Source organism: Platalea leucorodia, assembly GCF_965183815.1.
Source record: "Platalea leucorodia genome assembly, chromosome: 14".
NCBI lineage: Eukaryota > Metazoa > Chordata > Aves > Pelecaniformes > Threskiornithidae > Platalea > Platalea leucorodia.
This window is the reverse complement of record NC_138836.1, coordinates 5,509,900-5,531,893: the sequence shown is the minus strand read 5'-3', so window position 1 is coordinate 5,531,893 and position 21,994 is coordinate 5,509,900. Positions and strand designations below refer to the sequence as shown.

The window sequence follows — 21,994 nt, the reverse complement described above, 5'->3', positions numbered from 1 at the left end:
TACTTGCGAGACTTTAGGTCGCACAACTCACGAATGAGTTGTCGGATAGCTAACTCGCTGCATTGGCAAAATAGATGATGGCATTAAACAGGCATTACAATAATGAAAAGATTCAAAACAAGCCCCAAAGGACGGTAAAGGACTAACGCCACGGAGTACGTGAAGAGAAACAGAAGGGGAAAAATACTTGTTACACTCATGGTGAAAATAATGGCTGCTGGTGGTGGGGAGGAGAAGCAGTGATTGACTGTTTTAATATGCCAAAGGGAACTAGAAAGGTAGGCAATTTGTAGATATGCTCTCTGAACTAATATTATGCTTTAGCACACAAACAAGAGATAAATTAGGGAGCAGCAGGGGAACAAGGATGGGTGGCGTTGCATCCTAGAAGTGATTTATGAAAGCTAACCCGAGAGATCACTACCTCTCTTCCTTCTTTGCAGAGGCTACTGTTTGCAAAGCGCTTTGGAAGATTTGTTTTCAGTACATCAGGTACAAAAAGAGCCGGGTAATACTTCAGCATTGTTCCTTCCTTATTGCGCTCTTCCAATAACCCCCAAACCCTGCGACAAGACGACACCACGATGCATCCACGGGCGATAACCTACTGAAATATCGCACTGTTTCAACTTCACTATGTTATGCTACTAAGGAATGTGTTAATGAGATTTTTAATACTAGGGTGTCCTAATCGCTCTGGATGTACAACAAACTGACAGAGCACTTGCACAAGAGAGGACAACTCCTCTTTGTCCACCCCAGTTAAGTTAGAAGCTACCATACCCTTACCGTAAGGTTTTACATGTGGTCCTGTTATGTCTCCCCCAAAAGGGCAATAAAAACAAGCAGTCCCACACAGTGACTGATTTGACCAAGTCCAAAAGATTTCCATCATACACCACCTATCAGGAGGTGGCTGTTTCTATGTGGTCTAAAACCAACGCATACAAGGCAGTAACTAGAGAGACCCTGGAAAGAGGCACCACAGGAGGTGAAGCTCGAGTTGCCCGTCAGCAGGACCAGCAGCCCTCAAACCACAAGTTCAAAAGATTTTTTTTATGCAATCAGCCACACAGCATGGCTATACTTACCCTTGCGCTTGTTCGAGACCTGGCAACTTTAATAGCATCACATCTCAAAAAAGGCAAAAGCCTTTTACAGTGCTCCACGCTATGCCGTGAAGCAACCTCATTAAAGAAAGGGGTCAAACTCACAGTCTTGCAACGATGTTAGGACGGGGGACTCCTTAGGTTCAGCTACTGAGAAAACATACTTACTCTCATGCATCTCCCATATATATTTTGGAATAAATGTATATTAAATCCTGTCCTTAGTTGGAAGACTGTTTCAGTTAAAAAACAGCCAAGAAAGTGCTTTTGTTTATCCAAAACAAGCAAAGCAATGCAGCATGCCAACAGAAACATCCTGCAAAGAAAACAAGCCAACAACACCCTGCATCTCTGTCGGCACTGATCAATCAGTTCAACAAGGTACTCAACATACAAGATGCAAGCCATCATCCTGGGAAAGGATACAGCATTTCAGAATACATGAAAATTAAAAATGAAACGGCATTGCTCCTCCATAATTCTACAATCCAAATTAAACAGGGAAAGAGCTCCCCTGAATTCCATCATTAACACTCTTCTCCCATGATAGAAACTCATATATTTGTCTTTATATTTTAGCTTCAATTTTTCTTAGCCCTTCAGCACAAAGTCCCTAGTCACATGCCTCCCAGACTCCATCTATCTCCCCTCCTCAGTTCAATACCAGTTTCATTACAGTAGGACTGTTTAAAGTTTTAATAATTTAATGTGAACTCATCCAGTTGCCTTTACTTTGTTTCCCGGAGGTGCTGCAAAGTTTGGACTTTTAAGCAAAGAACAGAAGGCCGAGAGTTGCAGCTTTGCTCAACGACTGTTTTACTGTGCAAATCCATGAAATGCTTGGTAACGGAAGCCCACACTAAGACTTTAACAGCATAAATGAAACACGGTTACAGAGATGGGCGTTGCTCTTTCTTCTCCCACATGTGCTACATGAGCTGACCGATCATGAAGGCAGATTTTCTTACACTCAGATTTTCTGGGCTGACTCAACGTCTAATGCTTCTAATTCTCATGTCACGTTTTTTATAACATATTATTGATGTCTTTTAACATTCTCTCTTCTTCTGGGAATAGTTTGTATTATATTGCACCGCACATAGTATTAGTGAAAATGAGTGTTTTTTACGGGGACAGCCGTGCTGAGGAGCAACCAAGAGAAGTTGAAGCCATCTGTAGTCTTGGGGCTCAGGCACGAGGGTATCTGCTTGTTTTGAATTGTATTTCTGGAACTGTTAAATATTTCAGACTTTATCAAGTCTGTTGGACAAGATTTTTCATGTTTGTTTTTTCCGCAAGTACAATTCAACAACATACCCTGTTTGATTGAATTTTCAGATTTCAGCCTGAATTCACCTGCTTCACAGAGCCACTGTGAACTGCCTAAGCCTGCTTTAGGGGAGACAGCTGGGAAGCTGCTCAGACACAGCTATTTTAAAAAAAAATATTTATTGCTGTGAATACTTGATACAACTATGAAATCCTCCTTTCTTCTACCAGTGCATTCCTTGCTCTAGCCACGACTTAAAGCACATGCTTTGCTATTTTTGTCCTACATTTCTCTCCATTAAACTACTTGTAGTCCGCTAATGGGTCTTGGAGATGTTAAGACTAACACATAGACACAAAAAAATCTGGTTAAATCAACGGTCTAATCTGAATTAATCTAATCCTTCAAATGTCAAACAGTTCCAAATACCCTTTCAAACAATCACTTTCTTCTCGGTGAGATACTAAGTCTTTCTGTGTAGCTAAATGAGACTCATTTCTTTGAGAAATCAGTGAGCAGGCCTGCATCCATTCCGCAACACTCCCACAATGCTCAAAGACTCCAGCTCCTCTCTTACCTGTAATTGGGTTGCTATATCACGGTTTTCTTTTCAGCTAGAATTTCAAGCTTATTTTATTTGCACTATGTTATGACTTTCCTTCAACTAGAATTTCATGGTCGGTGTATACGCTACTGCAATATTTCTATTATGGACAAATCATAGCTCTTCCAAAGCATAATTAAGGTACTTTGTTTTTAATATATGACCTATGTTAGGAAATATTTCCAAACACATTATTAGGTTTTTTCAAAGGCCGTGAATATAACTTGCTGCCAACAGCAGTAATGTATAAACCATAATCCATCACAACAGAGATCAAGATGCTGACAGAGCATCAGGCCTCCTATTCTTACTGCACAATAGACAGAACGACTCTCGAAGTCGAATAGCACAGCCAGTCAATCAATATATATTAATATTAATACTTGTATTATAGTAGTGCCTGCAGCAGCCAAGAAGCTACAGCACGAGGCACCATACAGGTACAAACAGCCAGTGCCCAGAAGGCTTTACACTTAAGCAGGTAAAACGGAGAAAGCCAATAAAAGTAAGAAAGAGCCGAAGGAATTAAATATGTCAGAGCCTACCAAACAGGGCAGGCACAGAGATCAGCTCTCCTGATTCCTAAATATGGTGCCCTCCTTGGTGAAATAAAGAGATTGACAGCTTGTGGGTCAAATTTTCCCTCAGTAAGTTTTCACTTTTCCTCAATTATTCAGATAAAAAGGATAATTAACAGAACAGGTAACAGTGGTCTCCCAGTTGAATTGACTAGAACAACAATTTAGTAGGTCAAAATTTTAAAATGTTGTTTTCAAAAGGACTAACCCAAAAGGAACAGAAGCTCCTCTCTCCAGCAACCTCAGTGTTTCTATTACAACCGTGCCAGACCCTCAAATCATGAGACATTTCAAATCGTGAAAATTATCAAACAAGCACAGACAAAGGTAAGCAAAACAGATAAAGAGCAAATGGTTCAGATTTAATGTCTGAAAAGGGGCAGTCATAATTATTCACGAGGTAAACTCATGCTTAAGTCAAGCGTAAGGAACACTTTGCAGCACCTGCCCACCCTCCGGCACGCTCACGGACAGCTGCAGGCTGCCAGCCTCCCTCAGCCCCAGTATGGCTTCAGCAACGCAACGTCAACCCGGAGCAGCAGAGCTCGGTCGCCCAGCCACAGACAGTGAAGTGGAAAACAGGAATATCGTGCTCTGACCTCAGAGCCCGTCTGCATCAGCGAGGCAGGAGCTCCTTCCCCTCTCACTGACTGCGAGATGCCCCCCATAAGAGTTGCCAGGCCAGTGCAAAGCACCACAAGTGCAAATTCATGGCGGCTGCTGCGATGAGGAGGGACATCAGGACAGCGTACGCAAAGTTGAGAAGAGATGATGTGCACGCTGCTACAGTCAGTGAAACGCTGACATTTACTTACGCCTTTTCTGCAAAAGGTGGGGCGAAAAATGGACTAACGTACAACAGTAGTTTGTTTCTCCAGTTAGTCTTCTGCTGGGATATGAATTATATCTGTATGTAGATCCCATTTTTAGTCACTATCTCAGCTGTGAACATGCAGAATGGCTTGTGTCCGTAACAGCAGATAAATGCAGTAATGTTATATTACCTTTGTGAACAGAGGAGCTGTCTTGGTTTCAGCTGGGATAGAGTTAATTTTCTTCCTAGTAGCTGGTATAGCACTGTGTTTTGGATTTAAGATGAAAATAATCTTGATAACACACTGATGTTTTAGTTGTTGCTCAGCAGTGCTTACACCAGTCAAGGACATTTCAGCTTCCCATGCTCTGCCCGGTGCACACGAGGCCGGGAGGGGGCACAGCCAGGACAGCTGGCCCCGACTGGCCCAAGGGCTATTCCATACCCTGTGGCATCATGCCCAGTATATGAACTGGGGGTAGTTGGCCGGGGGGCAGCGATCGCTGCTCGGGGACAGTCTGGGCATTGGTCAGCAGGTGGTGAGCAACTGCATTGTGCATCACTTGCTTTGTATATTCTTTTATCATTATTATTACTATTATTTCCTCTTCCTCTGCTGTCCTATTAAACTGTCTTTATCTCAACCCATGGGTTTTACTTTTCCGCCCTGCCAATTCTCTCCCCCATCCCATCGGGGGCAGAGGGGAGGGCGAGCAAGCGGCCGCGTGGTGCTTAGCTGCCGACTGGGGTTAAACCACAACAGGAGCAAAGCCCAGGAAGCCAGATGAGCACCCAGAGGATAATGAAGAGAGGAGAACATATGCATACGTGTACTGGAGAAGCTACAGCATCACACTACCGCTTCGGCTGCATGCAATAAACCAAAACCCGACTCAGGAACACACAGCCAGTGCACACAGGATCAGGGTTACATGGGAACAGTGAAGCTGTGAGGCCCTAACATGAACCACCCAAATAAACAGCCCAAAAAGCACAGAAGAGGGGAGGAGGAGGACGAGGGGTGGGGAAGGCCCTTAGTGTCTGAAGTCAGATCCTTGAGGAGCACTGGTTGATGCACGCCAGAGCCACTACTTGCGTTCATTACGCATTTATAACACCGCAGGAGAGAACCCTGGAGCTTCTTGCCTACCGCTTGCAGATCAACCCATTGCTGATGACACGGCAGCCAGGACTCGCTCCCCAACACATTGTCTGAGATGCTGGGTACGAAAAAATCTGTGAAAAGTCTCACTAAAACAGCAATCAGCAAAAACTTGCTGCATCACCCACCACATAACAACGCAGACGCAGATTCAACGTGATCATCAAATCACCTTGTTCGAAGTTTCCATTCTTTTCAACCCTCCCTTGGCTAACTCTCCCTGCCCTCCAGTCACGTCACCTGGTTTATCTAAACACTAAAACGGGTTTGGAGGTTTCAGATCAGGGATCCATTAGAAAATTCTTGAATGAAAGGTGATAGATGAGTGCAGATGATTATTTTTAGAACATATTTAAGCGAGCCCTAAATTAGTTTCTAAATCTGTCCTTACTAAAAGTTCATAATAATGAACCGAGGTGCCTCTTACAAAAGTGGAATTTCCCCCTTTGCTAGATTTGCTTCAAACTGCACGTTTTTTGGAGGACACTGAATAAAGTGCGTCAAGGGATTGTCTGCTCACTCGCTGTCTACTTGGCAGTGTTTGGGACTCACAAGGAAAAAAGCCCTGCATGTGACTTTTCTAAAGGAATTTCTTCTTCTGGTAAATCCTAAAAAGCAGCAACGGTGCCATTACCCTGTGGTATGGTCTGAGGGACTTTGCAAAGGTATTTACAGCACCATTTTGCACCAGGAGAACTACAATAGAAGCAATTAAAAGAAGGTGTTTCTAGAATCCATCATGCTACCAAGCAGGACTATGAGAGATACAGAATGGGATCCAGGTCTTCCTAGTTTCATTCCTGTGGTTCAGCACGTGGACGGCAACACCAACTCCAAGTCACACTCCCATAGGAAACCAGAAATATAGGCTTTTAATACACTGGCAATAAGAATGAAGTATATTCCCATAAGGAACCAGAAATATAGGTTTTTAATATGCTGGCAATAAGCAAGCTATAAATAACTCAAGAAATTTACTGTTTTAATTTCAAAATTTCTGCAAAAACCTGTTCCACTCTACTGCAACTGGAAACGCAGTTCTATGGCTCAAGCTCTGCCACATCTAGCTGCAACATCATCTGAAAGACAACATGGGAACTCTGGTGGTTTTTTCTACTCTTCACTTACAAATGTCCCAGTCCCTCATGTGACATAACGATAAAAGAACTCACCATATTTACAAATGACTGAAACAATTTTCCCCAATAGTTGCTAGTCCAAAGCACTTCAGAACATTGTCTGCCATGTACCAACACACGGTACATTTAGTGAGGCTGCCCAATTGCTAATAATTCCACCCAAAGTCTCCCCTATTGCCTCCATGCTTTTCAATAATTAAAGCAACTTTGTATTACCAGCAAAGGCCTCGTCGATGACTGCTTGCACCTGCAGACGTTATTGGGGCTCTCTGCTGTAGCTTGCCTCCGTTTCTTAGAGAAACCGCAACATATAATTTGAACTCACTGATGCTGCTATCACTTTTACACTGATCATCATCACTTCACACCTCCTCTACATGTGTTTTCCTCTGCAATTTTATGGAGGAAACTTACCAAAAGGATTTTGAAAATGCAGGCAAATTAAGCCCACTCAGCTATGTTTACCTGCCATTTTATTAGCCTTTTAGCAAGTTACCCAGCTATCATTTTCTCCTACAGGAACTATAAGTTTGACTGTACCAGTTTGTACTTAGCCGAATTTTGTGCTCTTCTATTCTTAATCATACTGAATCAAAAAATGAAAGTAAGTATTTTTGTTATTACCGTTATTATTATTTTTATTATTATTATTATTCACAGGACATTTTTTCGATAGTCAAAACGACATTTAAGAGCTTTTCGATAACTGCGCCACCTCCATTTCCATTAATCATCTTAAAAGCAACAGTAAAAGTAGATGAACTCTGCAGCAAAAAATTTCTTCTACTTCAACAACGCAAGTTAAGAATTTTTCCCTCAGGCCCTCAGCTCTCCCCACCCTTCACAGCCACAGGTGACTAGCTTTACTTTGGGAAAATAAAGGTAACAGATGCCCAACTTCTTTTCTATTTGGAGTGAAAGATTACATGGCTGAACTGAAGGTTCTGTATTACAGATTTACATTATAATTATGTATGCACAGAGAAGAAATACATTTGGAGATGGGTATTACGCTGCCGCATGCTGTTTCATTTTTGATCCACTGACTTAATCAGTAAAGCACTGTGTAGATTTAAGTAGTAACAATCTTTCATGACTACAGTGCCTGAAATCTCCTTAAGGCACCAGCACGCAGCCTTTGCGGCGAGGGCAATCTGTTGGCTGCGACTTACCACATCGCATGCATGTACGTTGGAGGTAGACGAGGGCTGCTGACAGGGGTACAGTTGTAAGATCTCATAATTCTTTCTGCCAAGAGAAAGTTACGAAATAAACTGGCCACAAGCAGGTCTTGCCTGAAGAGCTTCTGGAAAAGATCTGCCAAGAGATTGCATGAATTACTAGATGTGTATCTTTGTAACTCGAATAGCTCAGGTAATATGCAAAAATCATTTAAAACATAAAAAAAAGTTAATATTTTATTCCAGTAACAAGGAATCTACAACAGTTTTGCAGTGACATGATATGACAACTATTAAATCTGCCCTCTGAGTTCCCTTAAAACATTGCAGTTACTCTCCATTAACAGAATTAAATACTTTCTACCTCAGGTTGGTTTTTGCCTTTTCTGGATAAAATGCTTCTTTTGGTGTTTCACTTAAACTCAGCCTCCCTAAGTTTTTGGAAATTACTGAGAGAGAAAAGGACCTGTGTGTACTATTTATATATATCAAGAACTATACACCTGTTAACTGGCAGTTTGATGTGCTTATGAGAAGCCAAAATGAATCCTAAAAGATCGCAAATGCACCATCTTTTATAGAGGCAAAGAAGAATTTATGCTGTACTGAGCATTAGAAAGAGCACAGTTGGAAAACTGTTTACAAATTTGGCCACCCATGCTCCAGAAATACGAATTCAGAGCAGAACAGAGGTAGCGAAATGGGATGAAGTTACTCACGGGAAACACAGACTGTCTTACCAGCAAAGAGGGAAAAAAACTTTATTTATGATACTAACAAAGGCTGGAAGAAAACAGATTGCTCTTTGCAAGTACAGTAAGAAAGAAAATTATTCGAGCTAAAGCAATCATGTTGGCACTAGAAAAAAACCCTCCTGGTTTCTAATAATCAGGTTGCTGAAATGCTTCTGGTAGAAAAGAGCAAATGTAAAAAATTTAACTAGCCTTAAGATCCAGTCTGGTCTGTTCTTTCAATATCAGGCTTTAATTTTCTCCTTATTTCATTTATCCTTCTGCTTTGAACAAGCAACGCTCACTTCTGATGAATACTTGATTCACCTGCCCAAGCCTTACCTCTAGGCAAGACATTCCATGCAATGGTGTCTGTGATAGCGGTGAAGATCCAATTCAGCTCTCCCAGGGGGGTTCTCCTGTCATTCAGTCTTCCAGGAATCCTACAAGTAGGGAAAAAAAAACAAGTACATTTCCTATTAAAAAAAATTTTTTTTTTTTTCCTGAGATACACACACACGCACACCTCTAAGCCTCAATCGAGGCTCACAAAAGACAATATTTCCAGAACCTTAATTCTTAACCAAGAATTAATGTTGCTAGCCAAACTTTCCTTATCCAATCTATTACATTTGAATTTGCTTGTGAGATGAATTGCCAGATAAAGGACAACAAATTGTTTATAGATAACTGAGCTAAAGGAAAACATCTGGGAAGATATCACAGAGATGATGCTGATTTCTGAGATACAATGGAAAGGCCTTTTTCTTCAAAAGTGCCACCCTGCTTCATTTTATCCATTAGTCACTTCTTGCTGAAATATTTAATAATAAATACAATTTATATTACAAACTGTATGCTCACGATCCATAATGTCCCTGTGTAAGAATTTCTGAGGGAAAAAACAAAACAAAACAAAAAAACCACAACCAGAAACCACCACCAATTATTATTTTTTAAACAGAAAGCTCAGAACAGTTAGAAAACAGGGTCCTTTTGTTAAAAATTGTCTGGCAGTAACGCACGTACGTCACAGCTCCCTGTTGCTGCAAAGTACTGCCTGCTCGTGAAGAAACGCGACCCAGTCAGATTCACCTTGCCGGCCCAGCTTTAAGCCAAGATCAGAGCACGCATGTGCCTGCTCTGGTGGTGCAGCTGCTCGTTTCCGAGGGGCATGTTTGCTGTTTCTTACAAAGACACGCAGTTTTTCACCCAGTAGGTGCTTTGAACACTTGACTCCGTTAATTTAGCGCTTATCAGTCTACAGATTTGTTGCACCGCCACCAGTACTGCTTGCAGGTGCAAATACAGCGTCTTGCTAAAAAAGTTATTGAGCACAATCAGCAGCTTTTCATTCAAACAGGAGACGTTTTCTGCAATTAAGAATTTTCCAATTAATACACTGGCATTCATGGAAATCAGTAACTTAAATTAGGTTAAGAAACCGGCATTCAGGATTAACATATTGCCCCACAGAAACTCAACAGCAAAAGACACATTCTTTCTAAATTCTGTACATCAGGCGTTACTAAACCCAGAGTGAAAAACATCACTTTGAAAAGCGCCTTCATTAGAAAAATGAAACCAAACCAAAAATGAAAACAAACCAAAACGCTGCCGAACGCTGCATTCTGGAGCCCTCCTATTGCAAAGTCACAGCACAAACGGAGGCACCACGTTTTACCCCTCGCTGGCTACGGGCACGATTTGATGCTTGTCTAGGGAAAAGGCTTTACTTAATCCAGGTTTCAGTGTAGCGGTAGCCTACACATGCTGTGTGTAGTCACTTCATAATCTTACCCATTTGTGCCATGACAGCACCTACGTGCCTAAAAAGTATAAAATAATAAACCTAAATGATTTTCTTTCTGTTGTGTTCTTCCCCCCCACAAAGAGAATGAATTCCTTTCCCCTAAGGAGCCGGGGGACTGGCAGCGCAGCGTGCGAGGGAAGCACGCAGCAGGCGCCGTCGCTGCTGCTGCAAGCTGTTCCGCGACCCACAGCATCTCGTGGTCCTCCTCCATCTGGTCAATACGCCTATCTACCCAGCCGGCAACTGGGAATGTAGTTTCAACCCTGAGAATATCAAAATCCTGTCAGCAAGACATACCGGGAGTCTATTTGTGGTGTAGTAAGGTACTAAAAATGCTGAGGAGTCCAATTGTTAATTTTATTAAATACTTTAAAGTAGAAAAAAGTGGCATTAATCAATATCAGGGATGGCAGCTTTCCAAATAGCGATCTGCTCTTGTCCCTGCTCATATGCAGGATATGCAGTGAAAGCGAGCAAAGGTTTTTTGGTTTGGTGTTTTTTTAAGATTATATTTTAGATAGGAGAAAATACCTTATCATGCAAAAAAATGAAATATTCATAGACATCCTCTTCCTCAAACAAAGCAAAAGCAGAGGGCCAACTAATGATTCTACTGGGGATAATCCAGCCGCATGTTACATGAGCATTTAAGAAATAAATGCTTTTAAGTGCACTCCCTTAAAGCCAGAGGGTTATTACAGCATGCACAAATAGTGTGGGACAAGTGACATTTTGGTTTGTCACAGTAAAGGCCTTTCTGTGACTATACCCGTGCACACACAAATACATGCGTGTGTGCGTGTATATTTTGGCTATAAGATGACTTGCGTTTAATAGAAGATTCTAAGAAAATCTGAGCTGTTAACCTCACTTCGAAAGCCACTGGCATCAGTACACAGGTCCCTTAAATCTTGGATTCTGAAGTTTTACAGCAGTATGCTCACTGTCTTTTTAGCAGTGATATCTATAGATAAAAGGAACTCTTTCCTGTAAAATTTCCACGTGGCACGAAGACTCATCAAGTAGTAAAAAACAGAAACAAAAACCAGCCCGCTCCAAAGAAACACCAGTTTACCTAGGAAAGCCCTGCGCGTTTAGGGATGGCGATGGACAGGCAACCGAGCACGGATGCTGACCACAGGAAAGCAGCACAGCAGCACGTCTTGTACAAAGGAGCGAGCAGTGGACAGAGAGGTGATTTTGCCTTGTATCGCCGAGACTGATACTAGAATGTTTTGCCTACTATTCACATTTTGGCATTCATTTAAACTGCTTAAAACCAGGACATACAAAATACAGAAGGTGCAGAAAAAGCTTGAAAGAAAAAAGGATAGTGAATGAATGCCACACCGTGAGACATTTAAGGAGGTCATTCTATCTACCCTACCAAGGATCAACTTGAACATTGTGGATAAACACCTACAAGAGAGAAAAATCTCGGTGCCAATAAATACTTTACACAAGTGGAGAAAGAAAGAAGAGCACTTGACCGTTAAAAGATAGGGAAACAACTCAATCTTCATCTTTCCAAGGTTCAAGGCATACACACTTCTGACGAGCATGAGTTATGTGGCTCTGCTGAGGAGTAACCTGGTTAAATTCTGCAGCCCAACGTACGCAGAAGGTCAGAGCGGACAAACTAAGTCTCCTCTGGGCTTAACGTTTATTATTCTAAGCTTCGATACACCAGAGACAAGGGCCTGACCAAGCACATTCAGTGAAGGTGGAATAGCAATGTTCCACCAGGAGTCTCGCTGGTCCAGGATCTTGCTTTTCTAGACTGAAAGAAGTCACTCCCATTTATTTCATCCAGGAGCTGAATCAAGATCTCGTACTGTATTTGTTCATTTGTAATAAGACGTGAGGTCCAAAGGAACTACAGGACCAACACGCAATCTGATTTCTGTGATTTAAGAGACCAAACGATAGCCTACTGTGGCTCAAAATCAAGATACGCACAACGCTACTTAAAGGCAGAGAAGTGGCTGTAAACTGCTCTTCAGTCTCTCTCAGCTTCTGCCTCCAAGCTGATCAGCTTTCCTAAAGATGCTTTTTAATGCTTATTTGCTTCTCACAAAAACAAGAAAAAAAGAAGGAAAAAACAAACAACCAACCAAAAAATCCACCCACCCACCCAACAAACCAAGACCCACAGACTCAGTCCTGGGCTGTCTCATTAATACTCAGGCACTCAAATACACAAACAGAAGATATCCTACGGATATCCTACGGATTTAATCCTCATGCACCCTAGCTTTCCCTCTGTAACAAGTTTTCAAATATTAAAAGTATCAAGACAAACTACACGAAACAAGCGCTTTCTCTATGGCAACTTTTTCTTCTCATATGTATAGCAGTATTATTTCCATGCCGGTTCAGATGAAGCATATTCCCTTGTATAAATACAGGTTCTAAAACGGCTAGAAATTCACATCTTATAAAAAATTCCTGTCTGTCTTGATATCAGAGGAAAAATATACATCTCAAACAGTGTTTGTTAACTGATCCCCCAGAGCAAGCGGAGGGAACGCAAGGCCACACAACTGCTCTTGTGAGGATTTCACATCAATATTTGCATTGCAGAACACCCTCTGCAGCAAACGAGCAGCGTTTCTGAAGTCAGAACGTTATTAATTAGAAACCAAAGCGATCCTTGCCGAGATTCCCTAGCAAGCCAAATGCTGAGCTTAAACCGTTTGATGGCCACTTTCAAGCCAGTTTTCAGGAGAAATAGAAATAGGGTGTTTCACGGTAGAGTTCGAATCTTTACACCGGATAGAGAGTTCCACGCACCACTGACACTAAATCCTGTTTATTAAATGCAGGCTGTGAGCTGATACATACCTTACTGGTGGTATTATGCAGGAATGACAGGCTGAAATCCAAAGTTGCTGCTAGCAGCCCAACCTTGGAGACTCCTTGTGACTTGAATAATTTGCTTTCTTGGGGAACAAGCTATGCTTCTTATTTTTTGTATTGAAAGACTTAAAATAACTACTCATTAGTATGGTACAGGTTTTATTTTGGATTTTAAAATGCATTTGGTATTTTGTCACAATATGACTGGCCTTCCTATCTAAGACTGACTGCAAGATTCATATAAAATACATCTACCTACGAGGGACTGCAGTCAAGAAGCAGAAATTAATAGGCTGTCATTCTCACATCTTACGTGGCATCAGGCGAGTTCATTTTCTTTCTGCCCTCATATGTAGTCAGGAAGATACTAATTTTGTACCCAGCTCCAGCGTTGTGAAGATTAATGCTGTTCAGCGCTTTGAGAACCTATGCATTAGGTGTTAATGGTGAGGGCAGAGAGCGCGTGGGGAATAGCACAAGAAGGAAAGGCAATACATTTCCATAACTGCACAAAACCCTACCAGAGCTTTCAGATTTGGAACTGGAACTAGAAAGCAGCTGTTAGAAAGGAACCGGCAGCAGGGCTGTTCTCTACGCTGCACACAGGAATCAATTAAAGTCGGAACCGTCAGCGCTGTAAATCGGCAGATGAAAATAAACACCATGTATTTTCTGTTCCTAGATGGGACTACTCAAACTCTCATCCCAGAAAGTGGAGGACAGTTTGTAATGCCCCAGTGACAAGGTGAGTGATGCGAGGAAGGGGTTTTTAACACAGCATTACTCAATGACAGTTGATCTTAATCATCTTTGAGAATTAAAGTTTAAGCTTCCAAAGGCAACAGAAGAGCAACTCCTAACTCTCAGATTGCATTCAAATATACCCCGATGACAGGGACAGTGAATCAGCCAACCATCAATTAAACGCATCAGACGATTTCCATCTCCATGCACTAAAACTCAGAGGTACCAACCTCCCACCCCAGTCAGGAGAGCTGCACCACAGCACTCCGTTAAAATAACCAACAGCACCTACCAGACAGTCACAAGAGACGCATACAGCTATCTCCTATTTGTTTCTTCACACAGTTATAAAGATTTATTTGAAATGATCAGTTATGCTTTTTTTTTTTTAAATATCATCTACACCTCTCAAAGAAGTAAAGGTTACTTTACTTTTGTTATTTTTGTAGAGTTCCACTACACAAATTTACTTTGTGTCATTTTTCAGATAAAATATTTTTGGGGTGAGCACACTTCCCTCGTACAACGATGCTCTTTCAAATCCATCCTGCGGCTATAAACTAAAGCTTCTTTTCATTTCTATTTGGGCACGTATCTACATAACCAGAACGTCGCAAGGCTCCAGAAAGCATCTTTCCCCACGAGGAATATCGCTATTGTCTTGGTATCACTTCTCCTGATGTCTTTCGCATTACGCTTTGACAATCGGCGAGAACCTTTGGCAGTAAGGACAAAGCAGACCTCATTTGTAAAAACTATTTTTGAGGGAGGGGGAGCAAAGGAAAAAAGGGCAGGCTGTCTCAGCTGCTCGCTGCAATTTAACATCTCTGGACTCTCAATTGCTTCTTCCATCAACTTCCTGACAGACGCCTTTACAGAGACCTAAATCACGGCAGTCTATCGTGAAAAGTGAGGACTACAAAATGTCAGGGTCACTGAAGAGCTCGCGCTAGGTGTAACCATCGATGTCCTTGTCAGAAATTTAGCAAAATCCCATGAATCACTTTAATTACAGGGGAAGCGTTTACTTCAAAGGATGCCAGGTTTTCCTCCTGGATGGGCTCCATCATTATCTCAACTTTTGGAATATAAAACATAGAACATTGGGATATGCAATATCAGACTTGAGAAAACAAGACGCTTTGGCATCGAGGTATACTTGCGAACATTCACAATAATTTGAGGTTTAGGGGGGAAAAAAGGTAAGTATATCTTGCTTTTCCCTCTTTCAGAAAAAAAAGGGAGAGAGTATACCACAGAAAATGGTAAAACAGTAACGCAGGCAGGATATATGCTGTCGAAATCTCTTGAACTGGCAAGAGCTGCTTAGACAGGATCAACACAGTTAACGTGCTCAAAGACAACATGTCCTCATCACAAAATAACATGAATGATACAGGCATGCCGTGACTGGGCTCCTGAAGCCTTGGCAAACTGCTCGAGAAAGACAAAACATTTGAGGTTCTTAAATTATTTGTTCGAGAGCGCTGTACGGCTTTGTACGCTAGTGTTCAATTCAGTCATCTCTCTGTATAAAGATATGAAAGAGGTGTTGCCATGAAAACCATCCTTTTGAGTATGATCTTCACTTTGTATTTACAATAGGCTTTGCCTACACTAGAGACTGATACCCTGTAACAATGGCGATAAAATTAAATACTCCATTTCAATAAAACCAGATTTATTACAGAATAGAAACTTTTCAGAATAACATCTTCAAAAGCAAAGTTTTTCCTCAACTCAAGTACTAATGAGCAACATATTACCAACAGGTAGTGTGGCAGAGCATCCTTGTTATACTGCCGCTAATACTACTTACTAAAACACATCCTGAAATATGCTCTAATGCCTTCTACTGAATTTTCTGGAAGAAAATAAAGGGGCTGAAAGCTGCCTAACCTGGCTCTAAAGGCAAACTAAGAATTATAGGTTTTCCACTATAAATAAAATAATAAATATAAAAAACCAGGCTGCAGTATTTCAGAATTTGGACTAGAACATGGTTGATTAAATATCTGCAAAAACATCTTAACTTGTGGCAGCTGTGATGACAGAGACCTGCTACAGAGAGACCATGGTCCCGTCAACATCAGAACCAGCCTTCTGCCTTCAGCTGCCTTTAGGCACTTGCCCAAGAGGCAACAGTATTTGACCCTGTCGAGCCCTGCTGAAAATAACAGAACTTTTTTCTTTTAATTAAATGCCTTTCTCCATCTAGTTATGAATCTTGCTGATTTCTGCCAAGCCTAAATACCAGCAGCTCTGGCAGTATTTCCTCACACCAGGTAGGCACTGTATTTTAGAAGGCAATATCGTACCTTGATGGAAATACAATTTCAGTGTAGCATTTGGCCTCATTTGCTTACACAGCAACAACAGTTTTGTTTAAATAAACAGAAGTACAGTCAGGAAGATTGTTACCATACTTAGACAGTTGTTGTCCTTCTGACTTTTTCAAACAAACCATCATTTCCAATGACCTTCCACACAACAAACTCTCTTCCAAGACTGATGCGCTCACTTCAAACAGTTAGCAAAAGCTGCTGCTGGTGGTAAACTTTGAGGAGAAAGTGCTAAAGCAATACTCGTTTAACCCCGAGCCGTGACCGGGGCGGCCGGGACCAGGGCGCTCTCTGCATTTCCCCATCTACCCAACACGCTCAGCCTGACCTGCCGCTCTTGGTCACTCCGGTCTGGTCCCAGGCGATGTTAACCTAGATCCCTCCAGCCACAACACGCAGGATGCCAGCCTGGCAGGGGAAAATTTACTAGAAGGGACCAGAGTAGCTGATATTTGCTACTGGGATCACCTGGGAAAAAAGAATTATGGTACTAACCAGCTGCTCTTCTTCACCTGCCCTCCAATTTACCATCCTGAAGGCAACTGATCAGCTAAGTTCTGAGGGCATGCACCAAAGGTATTTGTTATATTACAGTACAATTTGTAAATTTTCTCCAATGACATTACTTTTGCTGCGTGATATCTTGGGATTTTATTTTTCCTCCTTCGTCTTTAAATTGGCTCCTACTGAACCATTACTCATCAATAATCAATAGACATTAAAACATCAATAATTTCCAGTCTGTGACATTTGACAATACTTAACACAGAAGTAAAATTAATTTTAGTCTCAAATTTGTTATTTCTAGTGATTTTGATAAATGGATTTTGTGCTGGTGAATGACAGCCTAGAGATGGGCTCTCTGCTCTCAGAACAGCAACAGCACACGCTGCAGCAAGACGAATTTCTCCCCCACTGCTCCTGCCTACGTGACTCAGAGCTGACATTCAGAAAAGGTCCTTTGTCACAAAACCCTGACAGCAAGGGCTTAGGCTCCTTTCCAGTCGTGAAAGTGAATCGTGGTACTGTATTCATGCGGTCATTTGAAAAGACTGTCTTCTAAGCGGCCCCACCAGAAGCATGAACAGCTCTCAGGTCACCAGGATTTTTGTTTAGAGAATTCCCTCCCTCTGCAAAAGAGACCCAGGGAAAAAAAATCCAGGAAAGCAATATACCACTCTTACCCTCCTGAGAATGCGATTTCAGGAGAGGGAGCCCAATGCAGCACTATAGATCAAAGCATTCTTGTACATCCCTGATTCTTGGCACCCAGCTTTGTATTCCCACCCTACACCAAGTTAAACCATTCCTTAGGATTTCTTTCTAAAATTTTTTAAAAGCAGAAGAAAGCCCCAGTTCATTGCACTCAGCAGCCACACAACAAGTTGTGCCAGCCCAGATAACGGGAGGGCTTGCGATCAAGCAGAAGAGAGCAACCAAGGCGGTAGGAACGCCTTGTGAAGTGGCAGCCAGAGGTTCCTCAATTCCTAGCACTCCACCAACATAATTTCCTTCCTTTTTTATTTACATTTTACTGTCTGGCTTCAAGCAAAGATCTTTATTTCTAAACTAGGGATTATTTTGGCTTCATCTCAGAAGATTTGTAATATAAATGCGCATCAGGATACACCACACGTTTATTCATCAGGATGCTGGTTTAGCCTAGATAATTAGAAATCTGAGCCCTTCAAAGAAGGTGCAGCCTAATTTAGTCTCAAAGTCTGCAGCTTAATTGCAGTATAAACTCTTTCCCCAGCTTTAAAGACAACTAAATTATAAATTACAATATACACACAGGCAATCCGGGAAATCTTCTAGGCCTATCTCGAGACTGTAATAAAAAACATGTGTTTTCTATAATTGATATATGTAGCAGATTAAGATGATGAGGTTTAAATATTTGATATCCACAGGAACCTACTTCTGGCACGCGTTCCATGAAGACAGCCTTTAAAGAATACACGTGTGCTGTGGTATTAACCAACAAGGGTCAAGAATACTGAAGAAAATTCTTCTTTTGCCAGTAAACCACTATTTAAAGAGTACGTAACCCCCAGCAGCACATCCAACTGCTCAGTGAAGCCGATTCTTGAGCTACCTGGCTCAGACCTTCACTGACCCTCGCCATATGTTCTTCGATTAGATACACTCTTGTAGCAATATGTTAATTGCAATTAACATAATATAGTCGTTGTACTGGAACACATTCATCCAGTGGCCCGAGGTGATCTCAGTCCGCACTGATGATGAACCCATCGGTTCAGGAAGAACTTCTCCTTACCTTTGCTGTCCAACAGCCAAAGATGGCCAAAAAACAGCCACTTCACTCTGCCCAGTTAAACAACAGTCAGGGAACTACACACCTTTCTACCATTAAACAGCTTTTAACCTCAGGACCATTTAACCTTCTCATGCCAAAAACCCCGTTAGCACACCTCTGAGTGCGTTGGCAAAGCAAGGTTAACCCCGGGGTAGATTTCGTTCCTGCTTCTCATCGGCTTAAAACCAAAAGAAAACCAAAACCCATCACGTTTTCACAATGGCTTTCAGAGGAGGGGGAAAAAAAAAAAAAAAAAATACAGTTGTGGACCTTTTCCTAGACTGACGCATCTCTGAAACCGCTCTAACGCTTCCTTTGATAGCCGGGGTCCTGTCGCTATTACTTTAGTTGTAAACTGAAAAATTATTTTTATTTTGGTAAGATTAGTGCCTCTGAAATACAGCTTTACAACAATCATTGCTTAACTTCCCCAACTGAGATGAGATAGGATAATCAAATTTTCACATATAAAATTAGCATGATTAAATACCTACATACTACTGATGAGCCTGACTATTCTAAAATACATACTGTGGAAGAGATAGTAGCATTGAGAAGCATTTTTAACCTCATCTGAATGTAAAACATGCAAGTTAACACGGATTGATTTACTAAAGCAAAAACTGAACAAGAAATTTTAGCTGATGCAATCTTACCCTCATTGCTTCTGCTCTAAGAGATAATTTGCTATTGGCAGCATGAGCAATGAATGATTGCTGCGCTTCGCTACGCCATGCAGAAGCTTATTACAAAACAAGGAAGTATGATAACATATTTCTATTAAGAATTCACGCTTATTATCCAGATTCCTGTTCTCCTAACCCCTTTCAGGATGCCCTTCAATTCTACAGTTTTCATCTTAGACAAAAGATGATAACTGGACTCTGGACGTCCATGTGTCAGAAGAGTTCTAACTAACAACAGTATTTCTAGAGTCAAAATTTCTCTGGAACTGAATGAATGATCTTTAATTAATCACTCCCAGACAGTTTGTGTGTGTATCACTGTTCCAAGCACAGGGCATTCAAAAACAATCTGCAGGGAGCACAGAACTCCTGCATCTAGTGGCTGCAAGCATCTATTGCCCTGTCTTTAAGAGTATGTTTCCCTTTAAAAAAAAATATATATTAAACAACAAAGAGTACAGTGGACAACTATTATTTCCAAGTCTACCTTGTTTGTATAAACTGAAGTAGAATATGAAGAATAGCTGTCTTGGTTAATCAGTCTGCCTCAGCTGCCTGAGAACCAATAATTATCCTCAAATATTGCTTGGATAAAAGGATTATAACGTGTTTCAGTGGTGTTAAGTCTGAAACATAACAACACTATCAGACAAAGAATAGTAGGACAGCACAGTGATGAACTGAAAAAACAGTATTTTTGGTTAAGTGTTTTTCTGTTGGTTTTGGTGACAGGGGTGTACGAGCACGGCTCCTCTGTCAGTGCTCCCATGGTCAAAACCCACGCCAAAACCAGCCACACGCGTGGCTTTTCAACCCTGGACTTCCAGGAACGTGGCCACAATCTGTGTCTGCAGTTGCCATTTCTCTGGCTAGTCTGGGATGACAGCACGAGCGGCGAGAGCTACGGGACTCTGAACTCACCGAGCTGAGCAAAGCCCCCGCGCAGCCGTAACTCCCCGCTGCGGCGCCGCTCCACGAGCGGCTGCTCGCTTTTATGGCCACTGCTTATTTCAGCAACACACAGTAAGGCAAGAAATGACAAATACTGTAGGTACGGACTCTGCGAAAAGCTTTCCAAAGAAATGTCCTCGCGGACAAACAAGAGAAATGCTAGAAATAATGAGGAAATTAAGAGCAACAGGGAAAAAAAATCATAAAATTTGGCTTACTTCTCTATTAAATCCAGTGTGACTCCTGGCACCAGTCTGACACTCTTCTGCATACAGAACCTGCGGAGAAGAGAATAAAAATAAAACATACTAATTGAATATTTAATGACAAGGTTCTGTGGAAAGAATATGGAAGAAGGTTTCTTTATTACAGTGCTTCTGCTTTTAAAATGGTGTTTGGGTAGAAAACTTTGCCACAGCATAATAAGAATCAAACAAGGCCCTCAATATTTGTCACACTCATGATTATGCGGCGATTTCCATCGTCAGGTGTCAAAATTGGGGTATTGTAACTGTCACGGTGACAAGTTTTCCAACACATAGCAGGGGGGAAAAGGGCTCACAGTCATCCAGCACGGTCTCTCGGGAGGAGCAAGACGACACGAGAGCCGAGGAGGTTTATGCTTCTGGAATAATGATTAGCGTTGGCTGGGTTTCCCTGAAGAGATTTGGCACTGCCGGCAGGAAAGTGAGAAAGGGAAGGAACAAGAGGGATGCATCAAGTTCAAACACCTCAGTTATTTAATTAAAAAAAATGCTGACTCCATTTCCTCAGCATTACAAATACCACTACTTCAGGAACGCCGGCCCTGGAAAATGCAAAGTCCTGTTAGCACTACCGCTCGCTGTGCCTAGAAAATCCCGAGTCGCTAAACCCGAGCGGGTGTGGGAAGACAGCACGACTGCCGGCCCATTTCCGAGCGCTTGACTCCCTCCTCCAAAACTCCCAGGGATACGCTTTGTGCCCAGAGGGCAGAAGTGGGAAACAACAGATCTGGGAAGAAAAACCAGCAAATTCAACTTGAGAAATGACTTCCTCAGCGATATCACTACCTTCCCAGCCCATTTTGCCAGTATTTCAGAAATCCACTCAGTTGTTTAATGAAGCATTTACCCATCAGTGTAATATAAGTTGATGTTTAACCCCTACACTTCACTCGCACAGGAACAGAAAGCTCTGCGGGCGGCGAGGTACCGGGAGGGCGAGCCCAGGGAACCCACCTCCCGCATCCAGCGGCAGCTGGAGCTGCTGCAGCACGAGTCCCTCCTTTCATCAGAGCCACGACATCCACATCCAAAAGGCTCTTCCCCAGGTAAAGGAGAGAACAATTACTTCTTTAAAGACAAGATGTGCAGAGCCCGTTTCTGAAATCTTGAGGACCCTCCAGTTTTCTTGTGGCATCCGCTGACGGCAGGACCTCCGTTACTGCCCAGAACAGGGATGGGCTCTGAAAAGCTAAGTGGTCTCCAGGCTGCTTTTCCTACGTGTGCACCATCCATCATAAAAAAAAAAAGTCATAAAGCTATCTGTCAACACTACAGTGGGATCCCTATACAATCTGCTAAAATATAAAAATCTTACAACGCTGCTCTACAGAAGCACACAGGGAAATGCCCCTCAAACAAAAACTGCCGGCAGGATTCAGCACAGCAGAATTAGGTCATTGGAATCAGGCTGGAGTCTCCCTACAG

The 21,994-nt window shown here is 42.0% G+C and overlaps 1 protein-coding gene across 2 annotated transcripts in view; it reads right to left on the bottom strand.

Annotated features, from left to right (window-relative positions):
- The window catches only part of RPTOR (regulatory associated protein of MTOR complex 1), a 161,218-nt gene that overhangs the window by 75,980 nt on the left and 63,244 nt on the right, over positions 1 to 21,994 (bottom strand). For both annotated transcript variants that reach the window (XM_082326775.1, XM_082326776.1), the window contains exons 7-9: positions 20,522 to 20,581; positions 8,931 to 9,031; positions 7,849 to 7,993 (exon numbers count right to left, since the gene is read on the bottom strand). In XM_082326775.1, the coding sequence (XP_082182901.1) occupies positions 7,849 to 7,993; positions 8,931 to 9,031; positions 20,522 to 20,581 (306 nt within the window). The remainder of the gene's footprint in view (positions 1 to 7,848; positions 7,994 to 8,930; positions 9,032 to 20,521; positions 20,582 to 21,994) is intronic.